The sequence below is a fragment of the Trachymyrmex septentrionalis genome, unplaced genomic scaffold (genome assembly GCF_001594115.1).
Source record: "Trachymyrmex septentrionalis isolate Tsep2-gDNA-1 unplaced genomic scaffold, Tsep1.0 scaffold8, whole genome shotgun sequence".
NCBI classification, from domain to species: Eukaryota; Metazoa; Arthropoda; class Insecta; order Hymenoptera; family Formicidae; genus Trachymyrmex; species Trachymyrmex septentrionalis.
The window spans coordinates 1,458,469-1,471,567 of NW_017305987.1; the positions used below are offsets into that span (position 1 = coordinate 1,458,469).

Sequence of the window (13,099 nt, forward strand, 5' to 3'; positions counted from 1 at the left end):
GTTTGAACTAATGAACTTTAAATAACGCATACCTAAAATATGAATGTGAGTGGGGAGGAACAGGAGAGTACTTTCGCGACAGTATCGCGAATAAAATTGAATTTTACGTCGCGATCCAACCCGACACGTTTCGCGGCACCTTCTCTGCCGGGAGTGCTTTATCATTTCATCAGCGTACGAGTGACTCTTCCGAGGTGTGGTAGCACGAAGCATGAAAGCGGTGTATAACATATCTCAGCGATAAATTAGTGCGCGGGCATACGGGTGCGTGTGCTATTTAATGCAAATCGGACTGAATAAAAAAAAAGAGGAAGAAAAGGAGAGTGAACAAAAAAGAGAGAAAAATGTCTGGCGCGACGCGTAAAAGGCATCGTGCGTGAGTACATGCGTGCGTGCATGCGTTGATGTAAAGTATATTTTTCAACCCCGTGGGGGTTGTTTGCTTATCGTATACTCTCCAGGAGTTATTAATTATTTTCCCTCTTAGCCTCGACTGGCATGACTTAATGCAAATTGGTCTTGTCGTAAGTGGAAAGAACTATATCCTTCGTTTCTTGGCACATACTCAGAGAAAAATAGTAGCGAGCAATTATAAAGATGTCAACACATGATACGCTATTAAGAATTTCATGAAATTTAATATACTTTTAAGCGTTCAGGACATTAAAATAAGCTTATTCTGTAAGTTTCAGAAAAATCTAAAGAAAATGGATTTTTTCGGAGAAAAAACGTCCTTAATATCTTTTTCATGAAAATTTATGAGATTTAGTATACGTTCGTTACATTTAAATAATTACTGTAACTTAATTGTCAGTTAAATCATTCATTACCTACTTTTAATTTCGTTCATAATTATGAGCTTCATTTATATATAAAGGAAGCATTTTTAACAGTGTAGGTAGTGTTGCTATACAAGTTTTATATGCCAAATTAAGATACAATAATTGAGTAATAAAATATTTTATAGTTGCAATAACTATGTGTATTATTTTTATTATATACAAAATTTGTACAGTTGTCACATTTATAGTTGCTACTACTCTTTCTGACAAGAGATGTGGTCTCCTCCGATTTAGCTCCAATATTTGTGAGAAGAACGCGTTAAAAAATCTCTTGTTGATAATGTAAATTTTTTAATATATTTTTCCTACGAATGTTTAAGGAGCCTACTATAATTTTAGCACGAATTGATAAGAGGGTTGAACTATTACATAAAAACCATAAACGTACGTACATGCTGTCTAACGTACAAACGTTCTGCACTCACAGGGAGAACATCATAGACGTGGCCCGATTTTCCTAAATTTTATATCGCAGCAAATAAGTTGACGTTATCTATCGTTTTTACATCAAATTACATGCCGTCTTTAATGTTGAAATAACGTCAAAACACGACAATAAATAACGTCAGCTTGTTTGCTGGAATATAAAATTTCGGAAAATCCGGAGACCGTGTCTGATGTTCTCCTTGTGAGAACGTGCAAAAGTTTGCGTACGTACATTAGATGGCGTTGTACATTTTTATAGTTTTCAAGTCGGGAAAGTTTTGACGTGAATCCAAGGCAAATTCGCTGTCGGAATTGAAACGGGACGGAGGTGAAGGGAAGGTTTTGAAACATCCTAATCAACGGGCAGTCACGCGGCGGCGGCCATGCGAAAATGTCACGCCGCGCAGGTACCGGTCGCGTTGTTTCCGATTAAGAGCGATTTACCCTTTGTTTACCATGATTAATATATACACCCGTTGCGTAGTGCATGAGGCTCTGTAGAGTCAATATTGGTATGCACGTCCATGTAGTGCGTGCGGCGTAGTAAATAACGGCAATATTGCCGATCGATGTGCTGCGTAACTACCAGCAATTAGCGAATCGGCATTAGCGCACCTGTTCGTTGCGTTCGCGCGCACGCTTTTATGATAATCCACTCGCAAATTAATTAATAACGTCGCTTCGACCCCCTGTCGCGCCGATGTTACCGCAACGATATTAAATCCTGTCCGTATCGCTGTTTCTCATTTTCCCACGGAATCGATGATGAGATTTAGGATCTGATCGTAAACCGCGTCCACCGCATGATTTTTTTTCAACCTTGCATGACAGTTCACGTCGCATGTTGATGAACCGTAACGAACGAACGATCGTAGAGCGATCGCATCGTATTCTCCATTGCTCGCCAGCCGAATGTTTATTTATACTGATCGAACGTTAATTTATTAACGAGCGGATGGAGTAATTAAAGCCAACATCCCGTATTGGCGCTGCTGAATGATTGAAGCGGCTCGATGGATATTGAAGTGTAATTAGCTGTATCGGAGATTTCGCGTAATTGCGTTCATGGCACGGGGAGTCGACGTTGAGGACGATATGGCGCGATGTGATCGAGATATCGGCGAATTTGGAGCGCGCTAGATTTGTACTAGTGGTAATTATTAATTTTACTGTGTTCCTCTCTCCCTCCCTCCCTCTCTCTCTCTCTCTCTATCTCTCTCTCTCTCTTTCACGCACACACGCACATTTTATCTCTCTCTTTCTGTCGTAAGTTTCTATCAAGCTCGTAAGTCACCACCCGTGCTTTCCCACGAATCCGATCCAACTGGAAAATTAACGCGCGTGCGTTACCGCGCTGAAAACGCTCGTTTCGCGCGGCTATTCATCGGCACACTCCAACGGAGGAAGATCTCGATATCAGCGAACATGAAACCGCGATCGATTCGGCGAGACCGAGAGATATCGCGCTGTTTAGGAAAAAAACTTCTGTAACGTTCCATTTTCAATTTTTTGTGAGAGAAGAACCTGGAACCTTATGCTCGAAAAATATCGCGATACGAAGATATACTACACACACATTGGAAAAAGAATCAGGTTGCACTATTTGGAATTATGGTGGAAAATAAATAACAAATACGATAGAGAGAACGCCGTCATGGCAGAGTTAGATGTTTCGAATAATTATAATAATATATATTCCTTTTATTAAATATATTTATTTCAGATAGGATAAGTGCGCCGATAACTTTCGGACTTTCAACACAATCAGTTTGAAACGCTGCTACTCTCTCCTAAATTAAATTAGAAAAACTGTAAAGAACTTATTGCGAAAAATAATCTCAGCCAGGAAATAAACAAATCAGAGATTTCTGGTTAAATCTATTAGAATTCTAGTCAAGATAACTAAATGTAAATTATAATGACCATAGAATTCTAATTTATATGTCTATTATATAATATGTTGATTCGTTCATTTTTAAGAAATTTTTCTTAGTATATAGGGAAATAATCTATAATGTACGTAACGTATAATTCTATAATTTCTCTCACTAATTAGAGGTTATTATGACAAATATTAGCGAAGCCTCGGCAGTCAAATAGTGAGAACGTTTGTGGAATATGAGACCCGAGTGAGGCAATATTTTTCGCAAGAAATTAAATTATTTATAGTTCTTAAGATGCTTAGATCAGCATCAAATTATTAATATTCTTCCAACATGCTTAAGTAGCATCAAAAATTGCTTGTCAATTTAATATGTGATATTACTAGTCTAATTCTGTTCATGATTGCGTTTCCAGACCAAAAAAGATTCGGCGCGCGGTTTAGAAATTAGATATATAAATTCACTTTGAAATATTTAAGCACTAAGATTCGCTCGCTTTAACCGAAAATAAATTTATTTCTCTTAATTGATTTATTCTCATCTCGTCTAATTGTAATTGGAATGTGCACTATATATATTTTTGTACATTTTCGTATGCAATATTTTTCGAGACTATGGTCCCGGTTTTACTTTATTACGCCTGTCTTTCCAGAAGATTGTCAAATATTCAAAGAAAGTCTGTCACAGACATTTTCCCGCGGAACCCCGGAGTCCATACGATGCCTTGGCAAACTTCGTTTCGTCGATTTGTGCTTAGCGAACGCGGCGCCCATTAATATTCATTGTTATTTGACGCTCGGCAACAGAGAAACGAATTAGATTGCCTTTGCCGGGCGGGACCAAGCGAGAAACGCTTCCAAAAAGGAATATCCTCTCGCGGCTGCCGCGAAGTTGTGTGTCGGAATTGAATTCCCCGCGACCATCTGGATGCAGAAGTTTCGGAAACTTAACCGTGAAGAGCGCGGGAGTTTCGAAAATAATACATATTATATATCGGAAACGCGTATCGGTTACGGATACTACAACCGTGGAGACGTATACCACGACGACGGAGAAAACGGACGGCGTTCTGTCGACGCCGGAAAGGAAACGTTGGAAAGCGCGGGACGCGCTTTACATTTCTTCCGCTCCACAAGTTTTCCCGCAGGATATTAGACGCTATCCCGCTTTCAAGCGCTCGCAGAGCACACTTCGTGAAATAAGAAGGTAATACTCGATTATTCTGGTTTACGGCCCGATTCGCTATTTATAACTACGATAAAAGTAGCGAGAGTTCAAGGAACTTTTTAGGAATAACGTTCGATAGGAGAGAATTTGTTACATAATATCACTGGAATTTTTCACTCAGAAAGTTGCGACTTAATCCTAAAATGCGCTACCGATATTGAGTATTGCTATTGATATGTAAATTATGTATATATACACAATAAAAAATGTTTTGTATTTGTGTTGGAAACAATCTGTTCTTGTTAAAATTATGAGTTAAATTATTTGAGTATTGATTTAATATAATATGGGTTATGTTATTTAAAGATTTTGGTATTCTACATTTTTTTTGTATCAAAATGACGCAATTTATGAGTAAGTAAACAAATAACGTAAAAATAAAGTGTTTTAAAACGTCAATTCTAAGACGGATGAATGAAATGTATATTAATTTAACGTATCATAAATGGTAACTTTACTGAAAAAAATATACTTCCATATAGATTTTTTTACAAACTGTGCCGATATTCTCTTTTTTATGCTTATTCTCTTACATAATATTTGTAATCTTCCATAACATATTTATCTAGTGTTAAATTTATCAAAAATTTGAGTGGATCATTTGGAACGTGCGATTAAAGTTAAATTTTTTCTAACAGTATAAGATAAATAAAATACTTATCAATTTAACATATCATAAAAACTAATTTTATTTAAAAAAAAAATGTACAGAATTTACTTATAAATTCAGCCAGTATTATCTTTTCTTTTGTTAATTTCTTTTACATAATATTTGTGTTACTTTCTTAATTTAGAAAATGGCGCTTACAACGTTTTGCTTTTGGCACGCTTTATATAATATATAGATCGAATTTTTAAAATCTTGTTTTTCTGCTCGTCCTAGCTTTTTTTTAACATGATAGATTGGACAGATTTAACATGATGATCACTAAAGACGTAATTTAGCGTTCAATGACGCTCATTTGCATGTAAAATATATATGTATCAATAGCGTTCTAAAGTTAATTATTATTAAATTGATCTCAGCCGTAAAGATATTCGATTAATTCAAATATGATTTATGGAAAGGAAAAATTTTGATCGAAAACTGGAAAGCGCTTTAATCAGAATTGGCGTCGTTCCTTTATAGCATCGTATACGAATATTAGCAAAACGGATCATTATATATCTGATTCCGTTTGTTTGGAAACTGTAAAGCGATATCGCGAGAGTTTCCATCATGATACCACGTCGGTGTATTTTCCGACCGAACATTTGCGTGATGCAATTCGTCCGTGATTCTGGCTACGTTTTCGTTCCCTCCCTTTTTTTTTTCGTAAACCCGCGAGGCGCAATCAGCCGGGCATGATTTTTCATCATGGATTTGCGAGACGCGTCGCACCGCGGCGGCACCCTATAAATTCGACAGTGCGTATAGATAACAAGCAAATCTGCAAACAATGTTGCAAAGCCAATAAACTCAGCCGTGGCCATACGAGGGCGTTTTCAAGAAGGAATTTATCGGTTTTGCGCGAGAATTATCCCAACGGTCCCTCAGCTCTCGCGTAAATTCGTATCGCAGGAAACGGCGCGTCCTCTCTTTCGCTTTTACGTTTCTTTTACGTGTTCGCTATGCATAAAAAAAAAAATAAATAAAATAAATTTGACAGTTCAGCAAAGCTATAGCCTCCCGCGCGAGTTTAACATCTACAATCGTCTACAATGCACGAAGTAAGAAGTAAGAAATTCACCAATCACGGTGAAATGTGAGAAAAATAAATCGACCGTGATTGGTTAACTTCTTAATCTTACTTCTTACTCTATGTATTGTAGACGACACCGCAACGCATAAGGTTTGATGGTTCAACAAAAAAATTAAGTCTTTAAGCAATTATGAATATTATCACTAATTCAGTTAACTCTTTGCTACGGTGAAAATTGCTTAATGTAACAAGTTTTTCTTCATTACACTCTAAATTTCTTACAGTGAAATCTCGCTCCAAGACAATGAAAATACAATTACACTTGAAAAAAAAAAAAAGTAAAGATATTTCACTTCTTGAAAAGAGCCAGTTTTCACTCTTTTTAGAGTGAAATTTCATTTTTAGAATGAATTTTCACCTCAAAGGAATAAAATCTCACTCGAAAAAAGTGAGTGACTCTAAAAATAGTGAAGATGGTCATTTTTTTCAAGAGTGGTTGCATTTTCACTCTCTTGGAGTGACATTTCATCGCTAATTGTATTCAGCAGTACAACTTTGTTACTTTAACGTAGAAAACTGGCTATTCGTATATTACAACTGTAAATTTGCTGTATCAACGAAGTTTTTAGTTTGTTTAAACAAATCTTTTTCTTCTGTGTGGATGTCGCTAAAGATTAATGCATGAAATCGTGCGTGCCGACAAAGAACGACGCCGTATGAGCGATTACACGTCTTCTGTTGATTTTTCCGACGCATTGCGATTATCGGTATTTGCCGGTTTTCCCTGATATAATTGAGTTCTCGCGTGCGCTAACGAGACGTTTTCAGGCTACGCGGAAAACGCTTTGCGACGCATATGATTGATAATGCGGATAACGACGTTGCTGCGATCCTATTTACAGAACGTCGGTGCGAAAAAAAAGGTGATAAGCGGACGATCGAAAAATTCAAAACGCTAAAGCAATTACGAGATCAATAAAAAAAATTGCCATGCACACGACCGTTCCATGATCGTCGCAAATATGGTATAAACGGGGATGAGGAGGACTTGGGACGATTGCAATTTCATCGTCGCTGAAGACGGTCTCGATTCAGTAAAAATAAGCGAAGGCAAATGCGAGGGGGAAATACTACAGGGGCGGAAAGGCGAGGTAGTGGAAATTCAGGAGCCGATGGGAAATTGCCGAGAACTTTTTGTTATTCCGACGAAAAGTTCCGCCATGCTGATTGGATGATAATGAGCCTCGAAAAGTGGGAAAACGAACCGGCGTGCCAGTCGACTTTGAGCAAAGTTTATAAGAGCGGAACAGTCTCCGTGCATTGTTATGACGTCAGGCGTCTCTTTCCTCCCGCATGAAACTTTTTTTTTTATCTTCCAATCCACTTAATCCGAGGAAGCCGAATTTTCTTATCGCGCCCAACCAGGTGAGTTCGCTTTCGTTCATCCCCGCTGTCGCCTGAAGGGAAACTCGACTTCTCGTAAAAATACGCAATTATCGTTACATCCTATTGTCGACGGAACGGCAGAAATCCATTCCGCGGACTGTCGAATCTCTCCGCAATTTCATTCGAATCGTGCGTTTCCTGGTATACGGGGTGACGGAAAAGAGCCTCTCGTCGAACGATACGAGTCGCTTGACGTTCTTGTGGATCACGGTTGCCATATTTTTTGCCAAAGATCCCTTTATTTTGTCAGAGATCAATAATCACAAAGTTGTTATTGTCTTTTAGTGCATTCGCTAAAAAAAAAAGTAATGAAATCTGTTCTGTCAGCTGAGGATTCGATCCAAAACCAGAAGTTTCAGGCAGAAAATAGAAGAAGTGGTAATTGTGGGCCTGTTTTCTTTGATACACACCGAGAAATGTAGGATTTAAAAGGATGCTGGAGTCGTCTGTATAATACTGACGAAACGCACATTTTCGTACTTTCCCATTTTTTTTCGTTTTCCTTACAGAAAAATCCTTCCTCAGCATGAAAGAAAAATAGCTGTGAGAAAACAAATCTATGTAAAAAGAAATTATAATTTCATGTTGCTAATAATTGTTTCGTCACATATATATAAATGATTGCAAGTATATATTCAACAAAAAGTCGTTCCCCCACATTTGAATAATTTATAAGATATAATGAGACCTTCAAATTATGATTTCGAAGCTTACAAGAGAAGTGAATGGAAAAGTACGATCTATACTAAAAAATTATACGTAAATACAATAAAATATTAATTAAATTAATGAAAATTGGTCCAATAAATTTTCATAATGATTCAGGTTATAAAACTATTACTAGAATTCATTGCAAGAATGAATATTTATGTAGTTATATAAATAAATTCAGTTATTGCGTCAATGAATTAACTGGGCATTAAGTCGGACATTGATTAACGATCATTCATTGGACCAAAAATTATCAAAATTTTTTATGTTTAGTATGAGTGAATATAGCATTTATGATATATATATAGGATATAGCAGAGTAAGAAATGTATGTTTTACTTAATGCACATAACATTTTATTTGGAAATAAAAATCTATTTTATCGACATCAATCAAGTTCGGTCGTCGCTCCAGCATCCCTTTAAGGGAATTGTGAAATAAAAATTTATTGTCAAGCAGCGACTCGTTAAATCTCGCTCAAATTTCAGTGTAACTTTCCGGTCACCTTGTATACCGTTGTATCGCGGCAAGAATAGAAATCTCTTTGGCGTTCGATTACTAAAGCTATTGGCGGGAAGAGATTTATTGACGCTATCGATTGCCGAATGCCCTGGTGCAGCGTGTTAGTGTTGGAAATGTTAGCTCGCATTCGTTTCGCGCTCGTAATACATTCAACATGGAGAAACGCATGAAAGCGGACAGTGCGAATGGATGCAGATAGAGTTTGCGAACAGTTTCACGCATAAAAAAGAAAAAAAAAGTAGAGAACATTGAAAGATGTATGAATCTGTAATTACCCCGACTTGTGACTTCCCGACGAAGTCTCTTGCTTTCTTTGGAAAAACAAAAAGAAAGGCTGGGTTAATCAATGTGATAATATACCTCCACGTGTATGATTATATCGATGTATATGTCGAGCTTCTGATGAAAATACGCAGAGAAGAGTCTCTCTCTTAAAATAAAACAATGTTTGTTATTTAAATTTAACAAAAAATTAAGCTTGATGCGAGATGAATCTTACATTTTACGATTATACGTTTAGGCAATTAAACATGTATTTAAGCCCACATAAATATGATTAGAGTATTTAAGCGCAGTTAACATTTCAGGCACAATAATTTTATTTAGGGACACAAGTGACTCGAAGACGAAGCCTGATTTTTTTTTGTTACAATCTCATGTTAATTTCGCACGCAAAGAGAAAAACTGACTTACTTGGCTGACGCTCTTATCCTTGATCTTGTCGAGGGTTAGTCGCTCCTTGACGTAGTGGAGTTTGAGGATTTCCTTCATGCGGTTCTTGTCCTGCAGCATTTGCTTCACGTTCGGCTCGTTCAGCGCCTCGTTGCTGGGCGCGAAGAGGGTAACGTCATGCAGATGACTGATGGTTGTCATAATGTCGTCCCCGAAATCGCGGATGGTCTCGTAAAACTTGTACACCGGTCCGTCCTCCTTTTCCTACACGAAGAGAAGAGATTTCTGTCGATCGGTTACGCATTGCTCGCCGCGCCTCGGTACTGCGAGGAGCCGTGTCGAAAGGAAAAAAAAAAAAATATATAAGACGCAGATGGAAAAAGCAAGAGAAAACGAAAGAAAAAGAGGAAAAAAAAGAGAAAAAGTAAAGACATCGAGATTACTTATCGAAGGGGATCGGTGGCGTTCAATTTCGACCCGAAATCATTAATATTCCATTACGTGTTAATCAAAGAGGAGAGGATGGCATCTTACAGATTAAGGCGTAACGGAATTTTATATGAACCGTGTCGAATCTCTGGGTGCCATTTACTCTTTAGACAGAAACATCGGAAAGAAAGAAAAATAAGAAAAGTTGGGGAGGACCTGGAGAGAAGTTGGACACGGTGAGGAAACAGATCAACGTGCGGTGCGGAGTTCACGAAGCTACCGACTTTTCATCGCGTTCTCAGACGGTCCTATGTGTCCCCGATGAAAATTGCTTTTCATACATTTAATCGTCCGTTATTCTCGACGAGTCGTATTTGAATCTAACTAAAATTTTTCTTCAAGCAAAATCTTACAGAACTGATTACCGATTCTTTTGCGTGCTTGTAAACATCTAACAAGAAAACGAGAAGGCGCGAAAGCCATATAATTCTGGAAAATAAAATTCTTTATGGCAGGCGACGATTGCGCCGAAAGAGACGCTAAAGATTCCCGAGAGATCACTTAAAATGAAAAATACTTGAAATTCAGAGGGTTGAGAGACAGAAACCGTCGCAATTAGATTGACGTAACGAACTTGAAACTCCGTGCAACTCTCGCGCCGCAAGGAAGAGAGACGGAATGAATTACTTATGGGAAATATACAAGGTGTAAGGGAAAAGAAAGCGTGACTGGGATATGAGTGTTAGTCGTTCACGGAAGCAGCAACATTACGTGACGCACATAATTTACGTTCTTCGACCAAATCGCCCGGAGTGCCGATCGCGCTTCCAGACTGGAAGAAGATCGTGTGGCACGAAAATTTTAGAAATGAAATTTTAATAACTCAAGGAAATTAAAAATAAAGTTCGAAGAAAAGATCCTGCACTAATTATTATATATGAAAAATTAAGTCCTGATAAAATAAATTAATTTTTATACATAATGTAGTTTATGTGGCGAGTAAAAAATGTCATAAACACAAAGCTCAATAATGGAGAGTTCTCACTGTAAAAAGTAGTATTTTATTCTTGACCTCATGCTTTAAACATTTGAAGATGTTTTAGTTTTAAACTTTTTCAATGGACAAAAACACTACGTGTTTGGATTTAAAATGCATAGTATTTTAAATCCAAACACATAGTGTTGTGTCTATTGAAAAAGTTTAAAACTAAAACATTTTTAAGTGTTTAAAAAATGCAGACAAGAATAAAACATTTTCATATCTTGAAATTAAACACTTCTTTTTTCAGTCTTTTTGGATTATGGTGTAGCAAAGATATAAAAACAATTATGATTTGTATTAGACCGACGAGAATAAATCAATTAAGAGAAATAATGCAGAAAGGCGTAAAACTTCTACTCAAAAGCACCTTTGGTATACCATAATTTAAAAACTGTCTACTATTCAGCCTTATGTCTATGACATCTTTTGTTTATTACTATAAACTGCATTATATGTAAAAACTAATTCATTTCACCCAATTTTCCATATATTTAGTGCGGGATCCTTTGGTTACAGAATGGAGATTTAAAGAAAAATGGCAAAAGAAATTTCGAAAAGGAAATCGATCTCGCTCGAAGCAAACGAAATTGGATATGGTACTTCAACTCTTGTTACGCGATTTTTCGATAATACCGTATCATAAAAGAAGCTGAAAATATCCCGATACAAAGTGACATGCCAATATCGGCATCAATATCGGTAGATACTGAAATATAAACTTTTTTAAAAAGTAAAAAAAACATTTCTTTTTTTTTAAATATCGAAGAATCATACTCGTATTCAAAAATAGGTGATAAGATATTATTAATTTGCTTTAATTTTTTCGTACAAAACGTATAAAACCACAATTTCAGACGAGTTTGAAAAATATTTTAGGAAAGTACCAGGTAAGTCATAAATGGGTCGTAACTCGGCAAGTACTTGTTCTAAAGTATACGCGTTCTTTTGATAAATCTCAACTAGGGATCGCGTATTTTCTGATGAAATACGAGACATTTGAGAAGAAATGAAAAATTCAGACATGTAACTCGACAGGGAAATGGTTAAGAGATAGATTTTCTTCCTTAAATATCTCGGCGAGGGAAGCACGAAAGGTCTTACAGGTCCTTCTCGTGAAAGACACGCTTTACGAGATATCGTAAAGAAACTACAGGATGTTAAAAAAATTCGCAAAGTCGGGGAAGGTAACACAAAAGTTAAAATAGACACCCCCGTATCCTCGTACAACTCCTGTCGGATCGCATTACATCGTGGGTAGAAAAAAAACCTGGAAAGGTAATTAACGAGGCGGCAGTTAACTATTCACGAGCCCGCAGCTTCGATGTGGTTTTCGGTGTCCATGTACGAGCTTAATGAGAGAGAATGACCGGAAAAGAGAAGGGAAAGGGGTGGATTTTCAGAATAAAATGAATCATCACAGGACAAGAGAGATCTAGAAAACAATAGAGGAAACAATACAGGAAATTCGATCATCGTGCCGGAAAATCACTTTCGGGCGTTCCTAATTTATGCAACGAACGACGAAAGAGAGAAATAATTCCCACGGATTTTTCTGCACCTGCGAATTGGAGTGCATACAACTACTTTTCTGATCTAAGAGAAGTGAATGTTCATTATAATACTGAAATCAAGAAGCGAAATAAAGTCAAAGGAAAATATTTGAAAATGTACGTTTACTCCGAGAAATTCTCGATCATTACGTCTCTCTCGCCCTCTCTCTCGGCACGTATGCGAGTGCAAAATTACACGATTCTCATACCGGTCGGGTAATATTACTAAAAGGATGAAGTTTATGCACCTCCGGGTTAGAACAGCATCGGCTTTCGAGCGAGAAAAATCCACGGAAGTCATTTCTCCCCTTTTCCGTGTCCGCCAAACGCCGCCGGCATTTCCCCCGTGGCACAAATCCCTCTCTTTTCCGAACCCCCCTTCTACCCTCGCCGCTTATTTATTTCACCCCTCTTTCCCATTCTCCCTTTCATTCTTTTTGCTCGTACCTCGTTAATCTCTCTTCAGGTTCGAGGCTTGAGGCCGATGGGAAAGCCGGGAAGTAACAAAAAGGGGGATTAACTAGGCATCTGAAGGCGTTGAGAGAGAAAAATATTGACAAAAAACTAAAAAGAGAGATAAAACTGACCGACAAAGATAAGAGACAGAAAGATATACAATATATATACATATATATATATATATATATATACATATATATATGTGTAT

General features: G+C 37.3%; 1 protein-coding gene across 6 annotated transcripts in view; it reads right to left on the reverse strand.

Moving 5' to 3' along the window:
• Positions 1 to 13,099, reverse strand: part of LOC108754480 (fasciclin-1) — a 377,227-nt gene that overhangs the window by 78,474 nt on the left and 285,654 nt on the right. For 5 of the 6 annotated variants that reach the window (XM_018496772.1, XM_018496774.1, XM_018496773.1 and 2 more), the window contains 2 exons: positions 9,433 to 9,675; positions 9,015 to 9,050 (listed from right to left, as the gene is read on the reverse strand). In XM_018496772.1, coding sequence (XP_018352274.1) covers positions 9,015 to 9,050; positions 9,433 to 9,675 — 279 coding nt within the window. The remainder of the gene's footprint in view (positions 1 to 9,014; positions 9,051 to 9,432; positions 9,676 to 13,099) is intronic. The other variant, XM_018496776.1, reaches the window with a different exon arrangement.